At 41.1% G+C, this 27,403-nt stretch overlaps 1 protein-coding gene across 4 annotated transcripts in view; it reads left to right on the top strand.

The window, feature by feature from the left end:
• The window catches only part of tox2 (TOX high mobility group box family member 2), a 105,579-nt gene that overhangs the window by 56,064 nt on the left and 22,112 nt on the right, over positions 1–27,403 (top strand). For all 4 annotated transcript variants that reach the window (XM_054617615.1, XM_054617614.1, XM_054617617.1 and 1 more), the window contains exons 3-4: positions 6,636–6,695; positions 22,149–22,430. In XM_054617615.1, coding sequence (XP_054473590.1) covers positions 6,636–6,695; positions 22,149–22,430 — 342 coding nt within the window. The remainder of the gene's footprint in view (positions 1–6,635; positions 6,696–22,148; positions 22,431–27,403) is intronic.

Raw genomic sequence — 27,403 nt, forward strand, 5'->3', positions numbered from 1 at the left:
GAGAGCCGTGTGGAGCCAATCCCTCAATCGTAGATAACCTCTGAATTTGAAACGTATCACCGCATACCACAGTTGCCATGTGCAGATATTCGTAAATGAAATGTAAGCAACATCTGGAGTCTTGCAGAATTGTCCAATTACAACGTTTTTGTGTGGTGATAAGGTTTGACAGAGAGACAAACAGAACGCAAAACAGTAGCTCTGCGGTGAATGTAACAAATATGCAAAAAAAAAAGTGTTTATTATAAACAGCACTCATTTGCTTTCAAATCACCACCTAGCATTCCTGCGCTCTTTCTCCCTCATAGACTCTCTCTTTTAGGGAAGGACACTTCCCCACAGCGTCTTTTTAAATAAGGTTGTGAGGGGGGGGGGGGAAACGGTACTTGCTGCTCTCTTTTTCCACTCTATTTCTTTTTTTTTTTGACTTTGTGAAATTGCCGCTTGTGGGTCTGGTGGAGAAGATCCACACACAAAAATCGTGTTTGGCTCTTTCTGAATTACTTGACTAGACTGAAAGAGAGGGCCCTTTGTTGGCTTCCTCTGGGACTGCCCTTGAAAGGCTCCTATTGTGTGGTAAGCACTATGATATAATGCAAGTGGATTTAATAGATTTAATGGAACATGCAGACATGGTTCTCAAGCCCTCATATGATAGGAAACAGCCTGTTTTTAGGAGATCAGAACCACATCTTAAAGAAATGAAATGATATGTCAATGTTGCGTTGCTCCAGTAGCGTATTTAGTATTTGTGGTTTTTCAGTGCATGTGGAGACAAGAATCCAATGCATTTATTTTTACATCACCAACAGTATGCTACGATATCTTGTTTTGAAGCCTTTTAAGATTTCTATATTGCTTGATTATCCATTTGTGTGTCCCACCTGAGTTGTGTTGGAAGTCAAGGTTAGGCAGGAGCGAAAGGGGGGTTGAATGTCAGCGATGTGTTAGCTTTGTTTTCATTGTGTTAACAGGAGCACAATGGTACGATTGTGTGGCCATCTGAAACCCTACACCTACCCAGAGCTTTCGGGGGTCAGAGGTGGGGGAGATGTGTGTGTGCCTTTAGCCCAACGGACCATGCATTTTTAAAAAGACCCAGTACTCAAAGAGTAATCCAACCAGCATACCATCAAAACCATTCTGCTTCGCCGGCTCGCTCACATACCAGATCTGCTTTTAAAATGCTCTCATTTTCCAGATATAAATGATGTTTTTTCTCTCCTTCCTCTCGTTGCTTTGTAATCTGTCTCATTATTTTAAGGTGCCATTTGAGGAGTGGCCCGCCTCTTGAAACCCTTCAGTGTGATGGACAAGACCATAAAGCAAAGCAATAAACCTGAGATGAATGTTATATCTTAACACTGATAGAGGCAATTAAGTCCATCATAAGCGAGAGAGGGAACACTCTCCTCTGGGGACTCATTCACTTGCATGGTTTAACATGATTCCGAGCTAAATCCCTTATTTTATTTCTCCTCTCAGCTCACAGCTTACAGTCGAGCACAAATTGAGCTGATGTGTTTTTTTCATTTTTTTCACACAATTTGGTCTTTCTGTCTGATCTGCCCTTTTCTGTCCGTCATCATGTGCCTCTCTCTTTCTCGCCATCTCTCCCTTTTCTCTCTCTCTCTCTCTTGCCTCCCCATTTCGACCATATTTGTCATGGTAATGTAAAAAAAATAAAAAAAAATCTCAGCTGCTCCAATTCATTTCATGCTCTTTCAGTCGAGAGAGAAGGGCAATTCTGTTTTTCCTCACTAGGTTCTGTGTGTTGAGGTTAAAGCTAATGAAGACCATATTTCAGCGGCATGGAGTTATATGACTGGGCGTGGCTGAGCAGGTCTGTTATGGGAAAATAAATATTATGGAAGGTCTAACTTTGTTATCTTTATCTCGCTGGGATCAATGTGTGTATTATTGGACAGGATACATTACACAAACACACCGGGCACGCACGCAATGTGCACACATTCGGAGCCAAGAACTTAAGTTGTCTATACAGATTGCACACACACACACATGAGGAACACATAAAGGTAAAATACAAACGCAGAAGCAGAGATATCCACACATGCACACAGGCAATCCATATCTGCTTTACACCACACCATCCCCCATACTCTGTGCTTTGGTTATGTGTGTGTGTGCGTGCTTGACAGCGAGTCACTGAATGCTCTAATGACCACAGTCCTGACACAGGTATTTTGACTGCTGCCTCTTTCCATTGGCACATTGACTGACATGCGATTAGTTACGCTGGGATGAAAAACTAGGGAGGCGCACACTGTTACCATGAAGGAGGGTTAAGTCCTGTTCTCTCCGTCTCTCCTGCCTCATCTTGCTTTAAATCTAAAACATCCCTGGCCTGCAGTTGCCGGTTGTGTGATTTGGTATTCAGTACGTACAGTAAAAGCGCAGCTTGGCGCATAGCAACCTTATGAGAAAAGCTTCTCGTGTAGATCAATGCAGGTTAGTGACGCCGTAGCACAGAATGCAAAGTAAGCAACGTAGTAGGAATAAAGAGCGGATACAAAATTGATCTTAAGAAATGCTTTTTTTTTGTAAGTAGAGCTGCACCATCTTGCTACTGACCCCAGTGGTCCTGTATTGGCCAAACTTCAGTGATCCACATTAAGACAAGTCAATTGGTCAATTTCATAATAAAAGATTTTGCTCTATGTTACAGATAAATCATACACAGCAGGCAGGTGAGTGAATTATTTGTGCCACAGCGTCCATGGTGCAAGATAATGTCTTTATTATCCCAATGAGTTCCACATTGTGAGGTTATACAGATTGTTCATTTGAGAATAGGAGAACAATGGTAGATACACAGACTCTATGTATTGGCACAACCCGTTTTGTAAGATCACTCAAGCTATGCACAACATATTGCAAAAGTAAACCCGACACTAAACAAACAAAAAATACAGATGAACACAGATTCATATGCATCATGAAACACAAACTAGATATGATGTATAAAAGTGAAGCATGACACAGGTTTAAAAGAATATTTCTTATTTCCATTGCGACACTGAACATAGAACACCTACAATACAGTGTGAACAGACCCAATTTCTTTCACTGTCATCATTAGGAGTAAACAATTAGATCAAGAATCTTATTTTTCACCACTTTTTTAAAAGTTTAATGATATTATTTTTAAAGGGAAACTTATTCTCTAATGGATGGATACAATCTAAAGAGTTGGGATGCCACTCTGGGTGTGAGTCGCTGTCTGAAAAGCCACATTTCTGACATGCTGTGTTCCAGTCAACAGTTGTTTTATAACCTCTAAGACTGTGGTGCACTTCCTGCATCAAACTGACATTGGTTTTGGCTTCACGCAAACACAAAGTTATTTATAGCATCTCTCCCACTTTATTTTCTCCCTCCCATTCTCTCCCTCTCATGTATTTGCATTTCTGCTATGCAAACAGGAGTCTGGTGTCAAGTGCGTCAGTTGTACAGGCCTTACTTGTCCCTTCGCCTTCCCAAGCCTCAATCTATCTCACAGTTTCGTTCCCTCGCTCGACATGACCCCCCCCTTCCTCCATCTCACTGTAGCTTTCCACCTCTCTCTCACCTTCACCCTCTCCCCCCTCCCTGCTCTCCCCTCTATCCCTCTACCCCCCCTCTCTCTCTCTGTCTGTGTTTTCCTTTGCTCAATTGTTTTGCTGTAGAATTTGCCGCTATGATTAATGGCCTCAAAGCCTCAGGAAAGCAAACAGAGAGCGAGAGAGAGAGAGAGAGAGAGAGAGAGAGAGACACAGCAAGCTTGCCCTTCCCTTACAAACCTCCCTCTTTCTCCCATGTCACCTGCTCCTATGTTCACACTGAGCATGTTATGATATCTACTTATTATGAGTCAGATTGCACAAGAGAGAGATTTTATATGCACACATTTTATCTGATTTCTGAAGACAAGACCATCACCTGGCAGAAAACAGCTTTTCCAGACCGTTGTTGTTAAGTCCCATGCATTAATAATTTGCTCTTATTTAGTTTATTTGGCTCGTTAAATGATTGCACACATTTAACGACTGTAAAGTACAATATGAATTCAAACTTATTAAGAACAGAATAAATTGTTTTGGGGCACAAGCAATTTTACAAATTGACTTAACTAGGCTAAAGCTAGCAACCATTTAGCTTAGCTTAGCATAAAGACTAGAAACAGGGCAAAACAGCTCGGAAGCCAGGAAGTCACATGCCCCCCCAAAAAATCTTACAATGCATAACCTGTTAACCCTTTAAAGCTGCAGCTTTATGTTTATACATTTCTTTTTTCACATGGATGAAAACAAGAGATAAAGAATAACATTATTTGTGAGTTTTAGAGGGTTTAAGGTGGGAAATAATTGTTTTTTGATTTAGATATTGTTTGTTATTCTAACAACTCAGAGCCCTCAGTGACTCCGTCACATTGTTCTGCAGAAGCACCACCACAGACTCCAGTTTGCTCTTTGACATTCTGTATAATTGCATTCCACTCACCCTGTTTTGCTCATCAACATCTGGTTTGCAGGTGTGAAAATAACCTATTTCAAGACACCGTCACTTCTAGCAAGATGTGATTAGGAAAGCACGTAAAACCGTTTTCCAGGAGCAATAAAGAAAGTGATTTCATTTGCAGAATACAATGATTATTCCTCCAGCAAACTAATAGTGCTATCAGACAGAAATCATTGCACTAGAAGTAACAGCTCCATCAGAGTCTGAATGATAACGTGGAAATGGAATTGGGGCTTCAAATGGAATAATGGTGCAAGGAATTGTCTTTGTGCTGTAGTTTGTTTGGTGCTCTGAGTGTGTCATGTATGATGATAGAAACAAACATGCAAGTAAACTCTATAGTAGAGGAATCTGACTGTAATTTTAATGGAAAATATCTCCCAAAAAAATCCTCCAAAAGGCTTTTTATTGACCAACTGAACAACTACATTGCAGTAGATTGAGTCCCTGGAACACATGGCTTATACACGAGGTGAAACATTGCTATAAAAACATTGTGGAACATTTTTGGTCCGTGCATACAGTTTGAGAAACCCCCCCAGCAAGTTACTATGTGGGCCCATATCTGTCCCGTTACATGACCTTACAGTCGCAGCGGTAATTCATCTCAGCCACCACTAGCCGTCTCGAGGTGTGTTTTGTTTCCTCATAAATGGCTGGTGCCAAATAGTGTCAGACAGAAAAGCAGGGAAGGCCTCTGGGAGTGTGTGTGTGTGTGTGTGTGTGTGTGTGTGTGTGTGTGTGTGTGTGTGTGTGTGTGTGTGTGTGTGTGTGTGTGTGTGTGTGTGTGTGTGTGTGTGTGTGTGTGTGTGTGTGTGTGTGTGTGTGTGTGTGTGTGTGTGTGTGTGCATGTTTATATGCCGTGCGTTTCAAGCTGCGGCCTCTGGCTGTGACCCCAGTGTTAATCACACTACAGCCAGAACAACCACAGGCTCTATCGCCACTGCTGCTGCTGCAACACTCCTCCTCTCCGACTCTATTTCTCTCTCATTCATGCTCTCTGTCCTCTCTGTTTCTCCCTCTCTCTCTCTCTCTCTCTACCTCCCCACTCCTACAGCTTTCCTTCCATACTTACTCCCACTTCTACATGATCCCTTCCAACTACTTCACCATTAGCTCAAGGGTACACCCTCATCTTTCTCATCCCTACAACCTCAAACAGTCAACTTTCCTCGACCCTGAGTCTCCTCTTTAAGGCTTCTTGAGCTCTCGGTTTCTGAGTTCTGGATTAGCGAGGTGGCCCTGTCCTTGTTTCTTTGGCAAAGTGCAAAAGTGGTAAAGACCGTTCTCACCTTTTGGTGTCTAGTCTTGGCCACTAGCTGGGTGGCTGAAAGTGCTGATTTGTTATTGGTTGGCCATCATACTGATTGGTTAGGGTGATTGGCTAAGTGGGAAAAAACCTCCATGTCTGGTCTCTCACTTATATTTCAGTATTTTTCAAGTTCGGCACAAATGACATTGATCAGAGCGAGGAACATGAAACTCCTACAGTTTTCCCCCCACAATTGACAATTCAATAGATATCATCTTGAAGACTTTGAGTCTAAATATAAGTAAACACAGAAAGTAGGTCCCCCGGAAATTCCTGTAGCTGTAGCTGCAAACCGAGCGGCGCAGCAAATACATTTCTGGGTCGACTCCTGGCTGACTTACCTGTCATGTGTCGTTTGATTATGCTAATGTTGCCTTTGATTTAATGTGACTGGCCAACTTTGCTGGCTGACTAACTACACGGCCGTTGGTGCAAGTGTTGTGATTATCACTCTGTTGTGCCTTTGTTGCCTCGTGACACCTGCGGAATCACAGCGGTGAGGTGTGCACGCACTTACACACACAAACCCAGGCTGTCGGCGAGCTGAGACGAAGAGTGTGAGTTACACAAGCTTTGACAGGGCCTAATTATACGTGTCTCTAATGAACTGTAATTACTGACATCCACCAGAGCATCGAGGTCTATAAGCCGAGGACTCGCAGTCATTAGGCTGCTGTGTTACACTCTTCCTGAGTCTCCACTGACTGACTGAAAATTTCTATTTTTTCAGTCCCTGTTGTGATGTGTCGGTCTCTGACTAACTGTTTTTCTCATTTCTCTCGCTCTCTTTCTCTCTCTGCAGTTTGATGGTGACAACATGTACATGAATGAAAACAACCATGAGTTCCTCCCGCCAAACCAGGTGAGAACAAATTGCCTCTAATGGAATACCTGATCTCTTCCCCCTTTTTCTCTTATTTCATCTGTTCCCGTGATTGTTGCCTGAGTTGATGCACAGCCATTTTCATTCCACCATTGTTCAAGCTTGTTAGGATGGACGATAAAATTGTTTTTACTGAAACAACCACAGTTATAGAGTTATATGACATCAGCTGAAAGCAAAAGGGACTGAAAGCTTTCAGAAAATAGTCCAATTAGTTCACCCGTGTTTTATGTTGACAAATGTAGCAGAAAACAAAACTATTCAATGCATTCTGCGCTCCATGGGTGAAATATTCCCCCAGGATAATAATCATAATATAGCATAATATGAGAGTTAGTGTTCAAAGAGGGGAATAAACAGAAACACATTTATTTTAGTCCCAGAACCTGGAGTCTAATTACAAATCACTGCCAAAGATTTGTGCTTTTATTGTTTCTGATTTATTTGGATCCCCATAAGTTGTTACCTAGGCAACTACTACTCTTCCTGTAGTCTGTAGTAAAATGTTCATACTGTCAATAAATGTCTGCATTTATACTGCATACAGTATACACCGTAAAACAGAATCCCCTTGATGGCTCACCCAATAAAATAACATAAAAACCAAATATATGGCATACAAACACACAGACAAATTTAATTAGGAAAGAATTTAATTCATTTGCTCAAGACTAATTTTGATAATTTATGATGAATTTCTTAGTTTTTTTCTCACTAGATTGTGAAGTAAACAGATGATATGTTTTCATAAAATGTGAAAATGGTCCTTTTATAAAAGGAAATATTTGTTGTCTATTATACACTTAAGCTGGACTCTCTCCCAGCATGCACTGCACAGGTTGCTATTCCATCACAGTCTATGTCAGACTGCCATAACTACATGTCTGCTAAGTACTTAAGGAGAAAACCAGAGAACTTAAAATATCCAAATTCCAACCAGAAAGTGCTTGGACCTTCTTTCTGTGTCAACCATTAAGCTAACTCAGCCATCATAACATTCAAATTCACTTTATTCAAATTGTGCAACCATTCTCTGTGCACATCATTTTCACTTTGGTAAAAGCCAAGCAGAAATCGCTGTTTCACTGTGAGTGAGTTTTGGCCTCACTGCAAAGGGTTTATTAAGTTAGAATAGAGGGGGAGTCAGCGCTCTTCCACAGTACATGGCAACCATGTCACTGCCAGATTCACTGTAGCACAGCTGGTCATGAACAACTGGGAGACCATATGGTTGTGTTTGGACAGAGGGATTTGTGGAGTTTTGGAATAAGCCCATCTGACATACACAGGGGAGCAGGGAATTTGTCCCTGTCAATTGCAATTATTAGAACCGACCCATAGGCTACAGTAGTTCTGTGTTTCTGTTACATTGGCTGTTTTGCTTAATTTCTTAATGCCCTGGTTTGTTAAAGTGTGGCTCAAGGCCCAGACTGAGAAACAGAGCTGCTTATGGTGCTTCTTGTATTGGATCCCCTTAGTTTATTTAGATATCTCTGACAAAAAAATGATTTTTTTAGTAGGATTGTGCTGTTGTCTGACAAACGCCTCAATCTGATACTTGGCTGTCTAAATAATCTTAAGAACCACTGCTTTTATCGGCCATTTTTATTCATCGCATGTACTTCTACTGCAGTGCTGATTGTCCGATTAGAAGTCGCGCTGATGTGCACAATGTCTTTTGCTGAATTACTGAGGGACAGATAAAACATCGCAAATGTGGCATGGAAGATAGACAGAGGGAGAAAGGGAGAGAAAGGTGGTTATCAAGGAAGCAAGACAGAGAGAGACAGAGGGAGGGAAATGGCGTGAAACACGGTGATGGGATGAGAGACGATTTTGCTTTGCTCTGTGTTATACTTTGTTTACTCAAGATCCCCCTCATATTTGACATGTGCCTTGCTCTATTCTCCGCTTCACCAACTTTAGCCTCTCCTTCCCTCTGACAGCTTGAATCAGGGAGGGCCTTAGGGGTCGGCACACACTCCGACAACAAAACATAGAGATGGAGGAAATGGGAAAAATTTCCATTTCCTCGGTAGCTGTGTCTTATTATTCTACACTTCGAACTAATTATAAACAGATTTTCAAGTATGTAAACTGGACATGACTCAAATCTGTGCACAAATTGTGGATGGTGGTGAAACAGCTCTAGGAAGATGATGGGAAACAAACAGAATATTATTAAATCTTTCTGAATCATAAATAACAGCAGGTAGTCCCAAATCCAATTCACATGCTCATTCTATATATCGTTATGGGATATTGATTTTGCAGTTAGATCAGATGGAATTAAAATACCATTTCTGTATTAAATATCCTTTTTAAAACAGGGAATTGTACAATGCTTGCGCTGCTCAAACTGCTACTTTAAAATTCAACTGACAATTAAACTTAACAAAGAGGCAGCAAAATGTTTTCACACAATATTTAATTTTCTGAGATGTTTCTGGAGCTGCACCACCCCACTTTTAGTTTGACATTCTATCCATCTCTGAGTATCTTCTCTTTGTGCACTGCATCGTGGCAGAATACTGTGAATCAACAGCACACTCATTATCAAATATAATACTCATGTGGTCACTTCTCCAGTATGAACATACACCATACTAACAGTGTGCAGTATAGATTTGGGACACAGCTGCAGTTTGATTGATGTCTATCAGCATATGTGTTGCATAATTAATACAAACTGGTAAAGTGCATTGATTTCTTCCATGCCAATTGCAAAAACTATCCAATGAAAATTATTATATAGGTCATATTCAATGCAAGTTAGTGTGTTTCACTGGATTGGCTGTTTTACTGTAAATGTGTTTATGCTTGTGTTTGTGCCGAGGTAAAAATGGACTTGGGGAAAGTAACAGAGCTGCAGGGATCATTTTTTATTAATTAGTTTTACTCCTGAATAAACGTGTTGTACGGTATATACAGTAGCTGCACTATTCTCAATATATTCCATCTTGAATAAAAACAAATCATACTGCCTTAAGCTCACTTTTCTCTGCTTGCCGCTTTATTATCTCACTTTACTTCTCTACCTCTCTTCCTCCCATTCTCTCCGACTCCCCCACTTTTGCTGGTTCTCTCACTCCGTTTCTCTTTTTCTCTCTCACCCCCCGTTGCATTTAAATGCATTTGGGTCAGCGGTTCCGCCTCCAAACTGTGAAAGTGTGTCTCTCAGTGCTCCGCCGTCTCTCACTTCAGTTTCTGCGTGTAATCGTTCTATTTAATCTGGATCACCTATATAAATAAATTTTCTTCTACATTCGTATATGAAAAAACTCTGGCCAACTGCATAGTGAGATGCTTAGATTGGTGTGTTCTCATGATGAGTCAGAACGAAACGGGGTCAGTGCCATTGTCATATCGATGTTCCCATGAGCATCGTGGTCTGACCCTGCTTAGTTCTCTGTGGTGTTTCTTCCAGTCTCTCTCTCTACCCCCCCCAGCGGAGTGACAAAGTGTTAGTGATTCAATGACAAGGTCACGGACCTTGGCCGTGGCATCAACACGCTCTTTGTCTGCCCCTGTGGCCACTGACCATTGTCGTGTCAACAATGTAGGAGAGAGTTACCAACGACGATGAGCTCCGGCTCGTTCCGGCGTCTTCGCAGAGGTTTGATCTGACCCTTGAGCGCAAAAAAAAAAGACATACAAACATGAGATCTCCACAGCGCGAAGTGGATGTTCTCCAGGTAAAGAGTCTCTTCTTTGTAATAAAAGTATCAGCAGACCTTCAACTTAAGTGTGATTTCTATTAAGCAGAACAGTGCTCTGCGATGCGATCAAAGATAATGCGCTGCGGAGATGCCTTCTCATAGCTTCGCAGTAAAGTGAAAGAAACTGTATACTTCATCAGCACTTTACCTTGACAATGCTTTGCTTTGATGTCTTTCTCCCTGACTTATGAATTCATTTAGCAGAACTGCTGTTTGAGAGAAATATGTCACAGGAAAAAAAAGGGAAAAAAAAGAACACGAGGAGGAAATGGAAAGGGGGAAGGAGGGGAGAAACAGCACAGGGGAATAATTCGGCTAATGGAGTGACTGTTTGGATATTCAGCAGAAGTAGGAACAGAGATTATGATCTTGCAATTAGCGTAACAAGGTTTTATTGATTGGCTGCCGCTGTAGCGTCTTTGCTGCCAAGACGCTGCATGTGGTTTTAACATGCACAGTGTGTGTGTGTAGCCCAGCCAGTCACACTAGTCCTACCACTACGAGAGCAGAATCCAGCTCCGTGTTACCATCGAGCCGCTGCCATTTACTGAGCATCAAAGCTGAAATATTATGGATTGCCGAGTTGAAAGGGTCTTTTTGAATGCATGATGATAAAGTGGACTGCATTTGCATTTTCCACTCACTTTTAAGTTAATGCATTGCCCCCCACCCCCCTCCTGTCCTCTTTGAGTAAAATACAGGTATTAGAAAGACAGCTTCTGGTAACGAGTGATTTGAAAGTTTTCCTGCCTGTTTTACATGTTGAGGAGTTCAGATTATGTTTTAACGGTAAGTTTGCTGCTTTTTCACGTCTCAGTTATTTTATTGTAAGTCATTGCTGGCAGGGATTCTACGGACCCCTTGGGTGTTGTAATTGTAATTAGGTCGGTGTGCGAGTGCCAGCAGCAAATCTCTGAGACACGGAGAAGCAGAGACGGATTGGAGACCGTTGGAAAGTTGTTTTTATACGGAAGCAAACGTGATAATGATAAAGTTTAGAATACACGCTGACAGACTGAAATTACAATGAGGCCTTCCTGTTATTCTTAAATGTTTTTAATGAGAGATTTAGTGTTGTAAAAGCTCCTTTGGACAGATACGATGTCTGCCACAGTTTTAGTGCCTAAACTTGTGCTAACTCCAGTCTTATGAATATGATTAAGTCCTATTCCACAGCTCCCCTGTGTCTCTCATCTTTCCCCCATATGTTTCTGATGAACAATTGTAGAACATGATCCCAGAGTCTTTTATGTCCAACCTTTGACAAATCTATCACCTCGTCCCTCTATGCTCTGAATTAAAGGCCCATTCCACCTTTCCAGTTTAGATGAGTAATTCTCTTGTTTGGCAGCAGCCCAAAGCCCAGCCGGCCCCGTCTGGAGCCTCGGCGTAGCCTGATTGGTCAGGTTCAGCCGTGTGTGACTGACAGGAAGCCTGCTGATTGGGGGAGACGGTATCTTCGGATCGTTGCACTGATTAAAGCCTTGCGGCGGCGTTTTGTAAACTCCCTCCGTCCGGGGTCCCTGCACCAGCACCCTGGCCCTGCTGGTCTGAATTACAGCTCGGCCGCATTAGTCTGATTTACAGCTTCCTCCCGCTGTTTAGATTGGAGCTGGGGACCAGAGTGGCAGGCTCCTCCTCCCCTACACTTCCACCTGCCCCCTTCTCTTCCAATTGATTCTCCCACCTTGTGCCTCACCCTTTACTCCTCATCACGATCTTCACAATCCGTTGTATGTTCTCCCTCTTATGCCACCTCACATGATGTACCTAATTTATCCGTCATCCGGGCTTCGTACTTCCAACCAGCTCCTCTGCTCTTCTCAACTTTCCCCTCTCTCCCCTACTCACCCTTTTAGTCTCCCCCTCTGCCTTTTCTGCCTTCCTCCCACCTCCATCTCCCCTCTATCTGCCTCCCCTTATCCTCCTTTTCGCAAATGCCCCCCCTCAAACCTCTGACAACTCCCCTTTACCTTTCCGAGTACTACCCCCCCCCCCTCCCTCTCTCTCTCTCTCTAACTTCCTTGCTACATCTTTTGTGAAAATGAAAACAAAGAGCAGCCTGCCAAAATATTTCTATAGCTGTTCGCTGACGAAGCAGAGAGTGGAGACAATGCAAAAAGATGTGCAGGCATATTTGTCGCGGCAGCAGAAAGATGGAAAGCTCTCTCCCTGTGGCCTTTTCACAGTCATGGGAAACATCCTCACCCTCCTCACTCACTCTTGCCCCGTTTAAAAGCCCTCTGTTTGAAGTACTCATCTGACATGGCACCACATATAAATGCACAGCTGTATATTTGTGTAAGGCCCTCGCTCTGCCAAGCCGTCCATCCTCCTGTTGCCCCAGGTGATCAGGTGACCTTAGTGGAAACCTTAATGTGTTTGTGTAGGCCCTTCACCCCATTGGAGAACATGATGACAGACCAAACACTCACTGTTGTGCTAGAGTATTGTGTCTTTTTAGCCTTTTCATAATTGCAGAGATTTCCAGTCTTTCAAAAAAAATAAAACTTATAATCACCTTGAACTGCTTTCCCTCATGGCTGCAAAAAAAGAGGGTTATTAGGGAGGAAGAGAGCGATTCATTAGCAAAAATACTTGGTTAATTATTGATGCAGTATTTTCAAGGTAAGAAAAAAGCCCTAAGCTGACATCGATCCATGTTGGCTTATTTCCACTGCTGAGAGAAAGTTTAAGGTAGGTAATATGATGTTTACTATTAAACTGGCTCAAGGTGAAATGTACAGGATTCAGAGCATTAATATAGCAGCCAACAACTATTTGCAATGTTAAGATATAGTGGAGTAATGTCTACGTGAGCAGAGATTAAGTCGCTCTTCCTCTGTGTGTGTTACAATCCGAACTTCTCCCTGCTTTGTTGACATAGCCGGGCCATTCGCGCATACCTTCAGTGCATTTTAGTGTGACCTCCAATCTGCAGTTTGCTCATACGACGGTTACATCTGATAATGCTGTCCCAACTCATGTTTACATTACATTACATTACAGTCATTTAGCAGACGCTTTTATCCAAAGCGACTTACAATCAGTAGTATATTACATATCATTCACCCATTCACACACTGGTGACAGGGCTACCATGCAAGGTATCAGACTCTAACTAACATTCACGCAACATCCAGTCCACACCGATGGCAAGCCTTCGGGAGCAATTTGGGGTTAAGTGTCTTGCCCAAGGACACATCGACTGCCGAAGCCGGGTATCGAACCACCGACCCTCTGATTGGAGAACTACCTTGCTCTCCACTACGCCACAGCCGCCCCTTGAGTAGCACACAGTTAAGGTATTGGTACAAAGCCTGAGGCAGAAACCAATTATAGTTTAACATTTTATTTATTTATTCATGTAGTTCTTCTAGCAATGCAAAACAGGTGGGGCTCACCAGTAAGACAATACAGAACCAGAAGTTTAAACTGTCCCAAGGAAATTACTTGAGGATTAATTCACTGCGCTTTTCTGTGTTTGAATAGTCCTGATCCAGTTAACACCACCTAGCTGCTGTTTGTAGTTGGATTACAAAGAGTGTATAGGGTAAGCATGATAGCAGTGAGGCTGCTAACACCAGCATGCTAAGATGCTCAAAGACAATGCTTGTATGCTGATGTTTAGCAGGCATCATTTGGGGCATTTTCTGCATAGTTACAAAGCATGCTCACATTTTTAGAACTAAAAACAAAGTACAGAGGAGACTGCAGGAATATATTATTATATTTTGTCATAAACCATGGACAATTTAATATCCCCAAAGTTATTACAATTCATCCAAAGGGTGAAATGAATATCTGAACCAAATGTCATGGCAATCCATCCAATAGTTTTATTTCACTCCAAAGTGGAGGACCAACTGACCGACATATTCATGCCCAGAGGCACACTGCTAGTGAGGCTACTGGATTAAACCCCCCAAACAACTATGCCTGTTAAGATGCTCCTGTTTGGCTTTAACTCTGAAATCTTAGTTAGTGGATATGCTGCGATGCTGGAGGTTTCTTTCGTGGACACTTTTGTAAAGCATTAAGTGTGAGTTGCAGTGTGGAGTTCTAGTGTAAGACAGGGAGGTTCATTGACACTGGAGAGCTGTCTCCTCCATTCCCCTCCACTCCCCACCAGCCTCTTATTAACAATGGCACCAAGAGTACGAGGGTCCAGATGTTAGTCTCCTGCTCCCACCAGCTGTGCCAGCCTCCAATACACAGCCTCATTGACTCTGAACCAGGGAGACACTTAAGAACACACTAATACCACACACACACACACACACACACACACACACACACACACACACACACACACACACACACACACACACACACACACACAGAGCAAGCATTCTCAGTAAATTTTATGTTTTAAAAAAAAAAACAGATACCTAGAACATGTTCACAAAAGCATTCAATAGCTATTACACCCAGGTCTGTGCACGAATAACGGCACACGGACTCACATTTGTCACACAGATTAAATGATACACACACACACACACACACACACTCCCACCAGCCACATGCACTTTACTCCCCCCTTCTCCTGGTGTATGGCAGAGTTATTTGTGGGTGACAGGATCCTAACAATTCTCAGAATAATGCACGTTTGTTTGGATGACTGCGCCATCAGCGCTCCCTTTGTTATTTTCAACATTGTTTGAGTCAACCAGTACTGATCCACCAACCCTGTATTGTGCTGTTTTTTGTCCATTTACTTGCTCTTATAACAATAATTAGTTTTGTCATTCACACACAGTGGCACTATTGTCCACATGTTAATGATGATTTTGACAATAAGCGCAGAAGAGTAGATAACTGAAGAGTCATTCAAAATAAAAAAAAAAGCAGTTGACTTGCTGCTGTTTTTCTGGCCTTGCCGACCCTTTATGTGCTCATAACTCTGCAGTAGCAGAGGCTGTTGTTAAGCCACGCAGAACAGTGGTGTGCCAATGAGCAAAGTTAAAAATGCTTTCCTCTCCAGGAGACATGGCTGCTCAGAACAGAAAGAGACAGAGGGGACTCCGGGAATAATACTCTATGTCTGCCAGTGTAACATTGTAATTCTAGATTCACCCTGTCAGGCAATAAGTTTGATTATTGTCCTCATTTGAAATGTTGGATTCATATCTTTCCCCTCCCCCCCCGTCTTTTCTGCTCACTACTCTCTGGTTTCTACTCCATCCACCCTCCACCTCCTCGTCCTCCTCCTCTCTCCCCCCTCTTCTCCCGTCACCCACCGCAGTATCAACAGCGGCATCACAATCACCCTAGATGACAATTGGGTAACCTGAGCAATGGTGTGCACTCATGGTTTGTTTTCTGACCGCATTAGTGGAGATCACAGTTAAGTTTTCACTGACACTGAGCGGCATCTACATATCATTACTACCGCAAAGGTCGTGAACTCTTCCCGTGCAATCAACGCAAACCAGCAGAGGAAGATATAGATACATTTATTCATCAAACAACAAACCTGTTGTCATTCCTCTTCAGAGTAATAACTCTGTTGTTTTGTTTTTTCGCCACTGTTATACATCCATTCTCTCCTACAGTATCGCCATTTGGGAGCTATTTAAATGTTGTTTGTGTTCCAGTTGAATGTTCAGCAATAATGATGCGGTTGTTGTTGCTGACAGCTCCTCTCTCGCCAAAATCAAGTGTTATTAGACAGCGAGGAAGAAACGGAGACAGAAAAAAAAAACACGAGAGAAGAGGGTCAGTGACACATTTTCAGTGAACCAAATTGACAAAGGAAGAAAAGAGGAGGAGGAGACGCAACATATTAGGCGCAGAAGGCAGCTAATGTCTGGCCAATCACTTCAGTGTGCGGAGTAAAAAAAAAGCGTGCGAGAGACAGACAGAAACAGGGGTACAAGGGAGGTTGTGTTTATTATTTGATAAAGCCTCCCTTATAACCTCAGCATGTTGTGCAATGGCTCTGGCTCTCCTTCAACTCTGCGGTGTGCCACTTCAAATTAGTCGCTTGTGGAGAGGGCCTGCCCCGTCTTTGCAAAATGCATTAGTACGCCACTCAGAGCCTCATACAGCCTAGGGTTAAACACAAATTATATCATTTCTGTCATCCAATCAAATCACACTGACCCCTTGACCTGCCAGATGAGTCAAATGCATAATGAAATATGACATGGCACAAAAGCTCTGATTCTAATCTGCTCTGACACGCGATCAGATGAGGATGACCTCTTGACCTTGACTGACAAGTGCGACGAGCACTGGGAACAGGATACACCAGGGAGAAGAAGGGAAGGAAACATAAAAGAAAAAAGGGGGGAATATAAGCAATTAGGAAGGCTGGTTTTAGTGAATGGGAGGTTAGTTAGTAATCAACTCAGTATCTGGGGTGAATGGGGCCATCTGCATTTTAGGACTTTGGGCAGTTGTTATTCGCTTTGATTATTCTCCCTATTTCCACCATAATTTCCCTCCCATAATGATAAACAAGAAGCATTTATTTTTCACAGAGCTGCGGCCAGGGCTGAAGAGATAGTGGCTGGGTTTTATTTCCTAGAAAGAGCGTGACTGTGACATTCTTTTTTTCCCTGTCTCACTCTCACTCTCTATCTCTCTCTCTCTCTCTCTCCCACCTCTCCCACCTTCCCCCCCCCCCGTCCCATTCATCCACCGAACAGAAACCGAGTACACGGCGATTTAGCATCCCCATCCCCACAGCCCCTTTCATGATTTCCAAATAGTAACATAGTGACATATAAATAATGCAGCCTGGCTGTTTTAGAGGGAGATGAGATGGCAAGGGGATGGGCGCAAGAGGGGGGAGGTTCAGGACCAGAACTGTTTGGGCCCGCCAAGAGAGGAAGAGGAGAATGGAGGTGTAGGGTGGCCTGTAACTGGATCTCTGGCCCGATCCCCCTCCCTCTCTTTGGGCTCTGCTGGAGAAGGCTTTGTGGTGTGTTGATACCCGCCCCCGAAATTATATTGTAGCAGAAGAAAAGCTATGGCTTTAATTAAGCCTGAGTTGACTGAGAGAGATGGAGAGATAAGGAGAGAGAGAGGAAGAGGAAAAAAGGAGTATCAAAAACAAACAGAGTCAATAAACAGAAATAGAAGATCAGTTCAGGCCGTTAAGAGTTTGAAAGTAAGTGATCTTTGTAGTCCGACGACAGCTATTTGCCTCCGCTGTGTTCCATTAAAACAAGAGCTCTGTGTACACCAGTAAACAGGATCATTCATAAATATACAGTATAATCTTCCTCTGGGAGAGCGATGGCAGAGCCAATGAAAATGGATGATGCCCCTTAAATTCTTCCCCAGAGATAAATCCAGCGTTTTCCTTGCAAACCGGACTGCGTGGAAAGGAGAGATAACGGAGCCTGACTTTGTCTCTGTGTGCAGAGTGCTGCACGGCGGACACGGGGAAGGTGTTGGAACGAAGAGTGTCGGTGGTGATGGAAGTGGTAGTGTGTGGGGGGATTTTGAGCATAAATCACCACTGTGACAAAGCTCTCCAATAGGCAGATAAGTGCACATTAGTGGTAAGGCAGATCTGTCATCGCCTGTCTCCGAGCTGTCGGTCCCGCCCTCTCTCCCCAAAACCAACGCTGACTTGAGGACTCAAAAGTCTGCGTCTGAATATACTCGCACATGCATGTTCTTATTGTGTGGCTTGATTTTTTGCTTGATTGTTTTTTAAATAGGAGATGTTCACAGTGTGTGGGCCACCTGTTTGTTTTACAATGTTCCTTTTTAGGTAATATAAAAAAATAGGCCTAGGGTTGCAACTAGTGATTATATTCATTAATTATTTTCTTGCTTAGTTGATTAACTATTTACTATGTGGAAGTTAAAAAAAGGTGCTAATTTCCCAATGATATACAACAAAGAAAAGCAGAAAAGCTCACATCTGAGAAGCGGGAAAGCAGTTTATGTTTTGATGTTTTATTATTAAATGGCATAAACAATTAATCATTTATAAATATAGTTTCATAAACAACAGTATGACAAGATCATTTAGTGTTTTACAAATACTAAAAGGCATGCAGCTATTTTATTGTGCATTTGAATTTATATTTGATAGTGAATCATTTTTCAGAATAGTAATAGAAAGATACAATTTAATATTAATTGGGTTATGTCCTAAAAAGCCACATTTCTACAGGCATTACAAGAATAATCCAAGAAGAAGAAGAAGAAGAAGAATGTACAGATAATGAGCCATTAGACACAGTCAATATCATCTCCAGAAGGCTTTGGATACTCAGGCAGTGTTACAGAGAGAGGGAGAGATCTGTGCCAAATAAAAAGACAAGCTGGAACGCTCCCCAATCAATGTTATTTTCTCTCTCAGTCCCAGACCAACTGTCTATTCATCTGTTTCTTTCAAATGAAAGGTGCGCGGCTATGTAACACTTACAGTCGAGAGATCTGTCTCTTAATTAAAATGTTACAGATTGTGTTTCACTCACTGTGCAGACTGAGCATACTGTGTATTGGAAATAACGCCGCTATTGATCAGTAGGAGGAAAATAAAGGATGTTTGTGGAAGAAAATAGAATCTGTGTAATGCAGCTTTTGGTATGAATATGACCCTGACTGTTGAAAGTGAACCCATGACGAGAACCTCATATGGGAGAAAACAAAGAGGCGGCTTTTGTTTGAAAAGTTACAGTAATTCCATACTAGGACACATGCTGGTCCGTACGATCCATCAAATACGTAGCCTTTGTTTAGATTTTACTTTTAAAGGAGAAAGGAGTATACATTAGCCAGAGTGTACACGTGGCTCTGTACATGCAAGCTCATTCTGAATAGAGGCATATGAATAATTTATCTTGCCACAATCCAACTGGGAACGTCCTTGGTATTTACATTTTATCATCAAGGGCACTGGATGAGCCCTCACAGCAATCCAACACATGACACAAACCTCCGTACACGTCCCTTTGCAAAATCTAAAAGAAACGGACGGGACCAGGAAAATGTTTCTGTGGCGTGGATATCAATTTATACACAGAGAAAACAATAGGTTAATGAACATGCTAGATGATGATTAAGAGTGGCGGGCTCCACATTACAGAGTGGTCACCCCCCAGTCGTAAGTGAAAAATGGCGGTGAATGCAGGGGCTCCGAGGGACTCACTTTACACAATGGGCCCAATGTTTATAGCAGACAATTTAGTTTCCTTCCAACAATTATGAGGGAAATTGAATCTCAGGAAATGTTCGTTTTCTTGTCCAATACAATAACACTATCCCCAAAGGTTTACAAAAACATCTGTCTTCAAAAGGACAGTCCAGAAAATTAATATAAACTTGGTTGCAGGCTATGTCAGGACAAAGTAAATCTAATTGAGGCAATGACACTTTTTTTTTTACTCTTTTTCATTTGGTATAACATGTAGGAAGATGAAAGTGTGCCATAAACGCTGAGTCTGTGTCTACATTCCTGCTTCCCAATAAAAACATCGCTGACGTCCTTTTTCTGTGGTCAAATTAAAGATGGGGGGTTTTAGTGTTTTAGGTATTGTAACTTAATGAAATTCCTCTCATCTGGCTTTGTGCTTACTGCCCTAGATTGGTATTCATTTAAAATACATTAGATACATTTTAATCCTGCTGAAAGCAAGTGTTGTAAAAACAAGATTGTCAGTTACTATGTTCTTCAAGGCGCAATTTGTGATCCAAATGGGGAAAACAAGGATTTTAATTTGCTATTACTTAAAAATTAACATAAAAAACAACAAACCCAATAATTTTTTCATGATGCAGATTGAGGTTTGATGGCAGGCCTTCTTTTTTATTATTACAAACAGCTGAAAAATGCTAATTTATAATATGGAAGTCATCATTTTGGTTATACATCTTAACAAACCTGTAATTTATATGGCCACAATATCAAATGATGGGCCTTTATGCTCACCTTCATAGGTTGAGTGAAACAAGAAAAAGAAATGTGCCCTGTATCCGCTCTCCTTTCTTCCATCTCCCCATGCCCCTTATTTTCTAAAAGTATCTGTTTGAGAGATAAATGACCACTCTGCTGCCGAGGATGACAGCCTACACAAAGATGATATTGAATTTATTTCAGAAATGTTGCAGAACTGACTGTTTGATGTATACTGCTAGACATGAATCATAAAAATTCTATTAAAAAACCCTTGAATGGCTGACACCAGAATATTATTTGTGATGATTAATTTGACTCAGTCATTACAATGGGAGTCAAGTTGGATCGTCTCAGACAAAATTGCTTTTCATTCCCAGTTGAATTTCCCTGCTATTTTTCTTTTCTTCCTGCTCTGTGCAGGACTCTGATCTGATTGGACTTACTGTGTTAGCGCGACAGCACACAAATACAGAGGCTGCTGGTCTTCTTTATTACTGATCACTGAGTTTTTGTTCCAAAATGAGACGTACAAAATATGAAAATAAATTACACCCCTTCAAAAAGAAAAAAATGAGAGAACAGAATTTGAACAGTTTACAAAGCTACTTGTAGAAACTGTATCCATAGGGGAACAAGATGCTAATATATTAATGATTATTTAGGTTTTATTGACATCAGTTTGTAAAGGCTACGTTACACAGAAAGGCTTTAATGAATCACCTCTAATACAGCAGTGGCTGTTTTGAGCAATATAAGTAACGGGTAGTAATTTTACCCTTGAGTGAGGACAAGATATTGACAATCACAGGGCCTAAGTATTGAATATATAATGTTTTTTACACCGCAACGTGTATTATTTCACTTATAGCATGAGTGTAACAATATTTGTTTTTTTGTTTGTTGTTGTCAGTTTGTTCGTCTCATGGTGAGGTCAGTTTTAATAATAATTGGCAATGAAGCACAAAGCAGAAGTACTGATACTGATTACCCCTAGTTTAAATCTATGTAATAGGAAACGGCAAGATGTAAAGATATACAAAAAATGTAATTTCCTTCCCTATAACTATTTTATAAGTCACACTTAGCAAGTAGCAACTGTAACATTTACTGTTGCTATGGATACTGCGATTTTGTAAATTCCCCTTTTTAAAAATAATGTCATGTTGCTAGTTAAACGATAATATAGGTCTGTCTAGATGTTAGTTTTAATCAATTCAACTTTTTATAAAAAATAGTTAAAGACATTTTTTTGTGGGGGGTTGGGGTATCGTGAATGGCTCTAAATGCTGTGATACCCATGAACCTCAGCTGGCACTGCTATGGAGAAGAAGCCAATTAGAGGCACAAATTAGAGCTTTAGCAAAGTCAGACTGTTTTGTTTTTGTTGCATTTGGGAGCAAAACTCACCTTAGTTGCCACATTCAACCGCTGAATGTATTTTTTTAATGGTTGTTTCTTAATGAAATGCACCTCGAGAGTTGTACTTGACCTTTGTCCTCACATTTTACATACACAAGCTTGTAGCCTATTTTGAAAAAGGCAATGCTCGTCTTTTGTGATACCGATGATTCAACATGGAGAGTTGTATACACTTCCAAATGCTCCAGTTACATAACATTGCCTTTGCAGGAAATGAACAGGACTTTCAGAACTGTTGGGAGCTTAAAATAACGATTCCTCTCTATGACTCTATCACTATAAACTGAATGTCTCCGTCTGCAGCCCATATGGAATAGTGTCATGAGGAAATCAGTAATGTCTTGGCTCTAGTTTGATCCATGGATATCTACTACATCCTTAAACCTTTAGTTTTCACACTTGTTTCTCTTTGTGTCTCTCCCTCAGAGCTACACAGGTCAGTCTGGCGGCGGTGGAGGAGGAGGCGGAGGAGGAGGCAGTGGAAATGGAGCTGGGGACGAGGACTACGAGATCCCCCCCATCACTCCACCCAACCACCCCGAGCCTTCTCTCCTTCACCTGATGGAGCACGACTCTACAGGCTACCTCTGCCACTCGCTGCAACACAATGGGCTCATCAACCCGTATTCCTACCCGGAGCTGCCCACACTCATGATGTCCAACATGCTGGCACAGGACGGCCACCTCGTCCCCAGCCAAATGCCCTCGGTGAGTAGCAGTACGCGGACTGAACCATTCCACTGGGGACCCCCATGTTTATGGTGTTAGAGAATATTTTCAGTAATGGTCACAAAAGTTATTTTATGCCTCAGAGCAGAGGGTTTTACTTAATGCTTTTAGCATGGGGAGTGATTTCAACAGTGCTGGCTTTTACAAAAATTTGTATCACTTTGAAGAAATATTTTTTTTACCCAGGAGGACATGAGGGCAAACTATTTACCCTCGCAGGTACATACTCACACACATAAACACAAACACAAACACTGAGGCAGATAAAAAGTTGCATATTGAGGGCGGGAGGGGAAGATGATGAAGCACAGGGGAGATTGGACAAATTTAACCTTTAAAATGATTTTCAGAGCTTTTTGGATATTGCAAAAACATTGAAAAACAGACATTTAAAAGGCGCTCTCTAATGTAAAGCAGATTACGAGCCCATAAGGTAAACTGAATTTTAAAAGACGTGAAAAAGGTGGCTAAATGGGAGAACTGAATGATTGTTCACTGGTTTCCATGTCAGCTCTGATGCATGGAGAAAAGGATTGTGGGTAAATCCATCAGCATCATATCTACCTCGACAGCATGCATCGGTCAATCTGTCAAGCCTTCAAACATGAATGCCCACTGATTACTCCCTTAGCTCCACACAGAACTACTCCTCCACAAATTAGCATCTCCTAACCGTAATTGCATTCATAGGAATTGCATGAAGTTGAGCAGGTTTCTGTCTCAATAAATGATATTATGTAAAGCTTATGCGTGAAGCTTAATGTACAGGCTGCAGCAAGCAAATGTCTCTCCTATAGTATACATATGGCTCCACATGGCACGAAATGAGTAAATGAGTGGAATTCAGGGTAATGTCTTTTTATGGATCCCGCTTTTCAGTGACCAAAACATAAATATTGTTGCGTAACATTTATGGTCTAGTTTGATATTTGATTAAATGCTCCTTTCTTTTTAACATACGGATGTAGCATTGCTGGTAATTCTACAGAAATGAGGCATTTTCGTGTGGCTGAAGGTGAAGATGTTGAATTGAAAAATGACTCAGGAGGCAGACATCCTCAAAAAAGGTGGAGTTTTTGTAAACTAAACATCACAACAAAACAGACAAGAAGAAAAAAAATGACGTTACAACAGCCTCACAGCAAGCTGCTGCTAACAGCACCTCTCCCACAGTCTATGCCTTAGTGGCTTTAAATACCCCTCCTGGCCCAACCCTAATTGGACTGAACCACTGCATGTGATTAGGTAAACCAGAGAGGGAAATTCCCACTGAAAGATGATAAAAATAGAAACAAACAATTGAATATTTAAAGCTGAACAACTATTAAAACACTCTTCCCCCCAAGATTAATTTTAAGCCCCCCCAGAGACTACCGAGCCCTTCCCTTCCTCTTCAGCCCATATTGTCAGTGACTACAATGGCACCAGTAAGGAAAAGGGAAAATCACAATTAGAAAACATCACCATGCTTAATACACACTGCACCAACCGGCACATAAACCTGGTTATGGAAAACTCATTTCATTTCATGTCTTTGTGATTCACTTTAGAAATAAATCAACTAATTCATGGCTCCACCCGGTGCCTAACTAGACACAGGTGACCTGACTCAGCCTGATGACAGTGATTGCTGTAGGACATGGATCAGACCATGTGAAAAGGAACCTTTTGACAATAGACCGATTTGAATGTTGTTGTTTTTTATTGATTGCAGCACTGAGATCTAAGTGAAATTTACTTTGAAAAGAAAGAGCACATATTGTGAAAATGTTTTAACATATTAAAAATGTTCAGGGTTAAAGCTCAGAATATCATATTTTCATAACTTACTTGATATTGACTGAGATATAAAAAGATACAGAAATAACTACACTCGACATCTGTGCCTTTCTTTATTATAATAGATTGTATGGGGTTCATTATATTGTTTTTTATTATCCTTTTTTTGTTTTCAGAAATGACATGTAAATAAGAGTCTGTCAATCAAAAGAAAAGAACATTTTATTTACAGTAAAAATTAAATACAAGCAGGTGCATAAGCATAATGTATTCTAATGTTAATCATAAACAGAAGAGATAAGATTAAAACAATCAGCATATAGCTAAAATATGGCTTGGTTTTGCTCTGAAATATAAACATACTATATATTATATATAATGTTCCAATATTCCCCCGTGCTATTGGATTCATGTGTCATTTATCTTCATATTCATTTCACATTTTGGTCATGACCTTTACTGTGGAGACAGTGGTTGATTGGCCAGTGTTTCGCTCAGCAGTCAGGATATTTGTATCTGCTACAGAGGGCCACACTCTGTGGTTTTATTAGATTGAGTATTTCAGATTGTGTGATAAAAAATACATTAGATTTGAAATGTTGGAATTGGAGCACGATGAACATGTAACCAAAACACATACACTACTAATGCTGGTAAACAATTGATATTCTGATAACCCAGCGGTTTGATTCAGCTTTGAAAGTGGAGACACAAAGATGTGTGCAACACACCATTTTGAACATGATATTTTGTCCAATGAAGTTTTTTTAGGGTCATTTAGAAGCAAATAGATCAAGAAAAAGCCAAAAAGAAATTATAGCTTTTAACCAGATGATCATTGATCTTTCAAAAAATGTTATAACCTCTCAAACCTTGATATTTCTAACCGGCTCTGAGGGAGGCTCCGTGAACACATAGGAGACCTTTTTCAAGGCTCTGCTTCAACTTCATTGCAAAAAGCAGCATATAAAGCGAACTCAGACATTTCTAAGTCAAATAGGCTGCCTGGTGAAACTACCAAACCGTAGCAGAGGTTCATTTGTGCTGAAAATGGAGTGTCTATTAAATTGGTGCCTCACCTTGACACAGTCTGTTGAGCAGAGTAATTAAGCAAACTCTGCAGTTCAAACACGAGATTCTATCATAATGAATACTTCACTTGACATGGATAGATAAATAACGAGGGTTAATTTCTAATTTTAGACGGTTTTGTGTGCTAAATAATACATGCACATGTTGATATAAAAGGGATTATTTCGCTGCTGTTGACATACTGTTTGTGTGTTTCCAAGTGGGTTCTGTGTGTTTCTGTGTCCTCACTATAAACAATATCTCTGCTGTTGAAATGGATCCACTACATCTGGAGGTCAGGCCTTATATTCAATCTTGAGCACATTGAAAAAAAAAATCCATTAGGGTTCATCTTTCCTGCATCAGCCATTCTATTGTGGTGCTGCAGTGAGATCTGTTTTCATCAGGCAGATTCAATACGTGAGCTGGGCAATGAAAAGAGTGCAATAGAGTTGGATGAAGAGAGGAGGGGTGAGGATGGGGGGAGAGAGAAGGGGGGTTGCATTGTGGGTAGGAAAAGCAAGAAGAAATTGCAAAGAGGAAAGAGGTACCTCTTATTCAAAATGAGTATATACCTCCAGTTTTTCTGTACCTCCTGGATTTCATTATTAGATATTTTAGAGATAATTCAGTTGAGTGAAATAAGGTAATTCTATTTCAACAAAAGGTTCAGAGCTTCTGGTTTCTAAATGCGTGCCTGTGTGATTCAAGTATGAGGACATTTAGAAGTATTCCATTGCAGGTGCAACACATAAACATAAAATAAAGAGGACGATTATATAACAAAAAAGACTTAGAGTAGAGCAGTATTACGGCAGCAGTTCATCATCATCATACATCATACAACAGTGGATTGTGGGTGAGGATCCTCCAGACATATCAAGATTTTCGTATGCAAACTAAAATCGAGAGAATATTAAAGAACAACCCGTTGTTACCATGGCAATGTTTACCTCGAACGGCTAGTGAGGGTACACGATCGTACATGCTGCTCCATGGTCTGTTACTGGATTTCAAAATGGACCAACATTGCGGCTCGTTTGATTAGTTTTGCCTATATTATGAAAATAGTTCACCGAAATGTGTTTCTGAAAACAATTGAGGTGAGATATATGGCATGCATTTGCTAAAACTTGCTTTATTTTAGATTGAAAAGGTTCGTTAAAAAGTATATTTTTAGGAGTTTCCATGGCGGTGATTGCCATTAGCAGTCGTTTATGGGATGAGTCGTTTCTTTACTCCTAAAATAATTATGTACATAGTCTTCTACCTTTTTTCTTATTCCGTTTTCGAAATACTTTTTTTGCTCAGAGTAAATTGTTTCATGGTCACGATTAATCTCGTAGTTGGTTGGCTTGGTTCCATGCTTAAAACTCTTTATATGGATTTTCTGAAACAAGTGAAGTGAATAAATGGGAAATTCACCTCTGGAACCGGAGCTGATCAAAAAGTTGATGACCATTTTTAGCTGTGGATTAATACACATTTGTTTGGAGTATTTACGGCAGCATGACTCACTTGTCAGTAGAATCAATACATTGTTGGATTTGTTTTTTGTCAACATAACAAAACTATAATATATTGCCAGTCTAATTCTTCACCTAGAAACCAAATTCAGAGCATATCTATTGCTTCAAAAATGACTCTCAACATGGCGACAGATGACCCGGGCGGCTAGCAGCCAACGCTGCTAACATCGCTAACAGTGCAAACAACGGCAACAGTGCTGACAGGGCTTAAGGTGTTTACCTGAAGGGTAACCGTAGGGTGGGTGCTACGCTTCTGCGACAACACTGTCATTCAGGGCGACTACTCTTTTTCAGACATTACTCCATAAAGCTGTTTGCTGCTATACTAATGCTCTGAATATCACATAGAGAACCTTTCAGTTTAAATCACTAATATCAGGAGTTGAGAGAAGCTAACTTTCCCGTCCAAGCAGGGGGAGATTTTTCAGGGGGTTTTCTCTACTCATTCTAAAAACCTGAAAGACATAATTGACTGTACTTTTGTATAAAGAGGCTATTTTCAATTCATACTTTTTTTTTTTTTTTTTTTTTTTTGCTGCTGCTGCTGCTTATTGTGTTGCGGTCTGAAGCCCC

The sequence above is a fragment of the Anoplopoma fimbria genome, chromosome 17 (genome assembly GCF_027596085.1).
Source record: "Anoplopoma fimbria isolate UVic2021 breed Golden Eagle Sablefish chromosome 17, Afim_UVic_2022, whole genome shotgun sequence".
NCBI classification, from domain to species: domain Eukaryota; kingdom Metazoa; phylum Chordata; class Actinopteri; order Perciformes; family Anoplopomatidae; genus Anoplopoma; species Anoplopoma fimbria.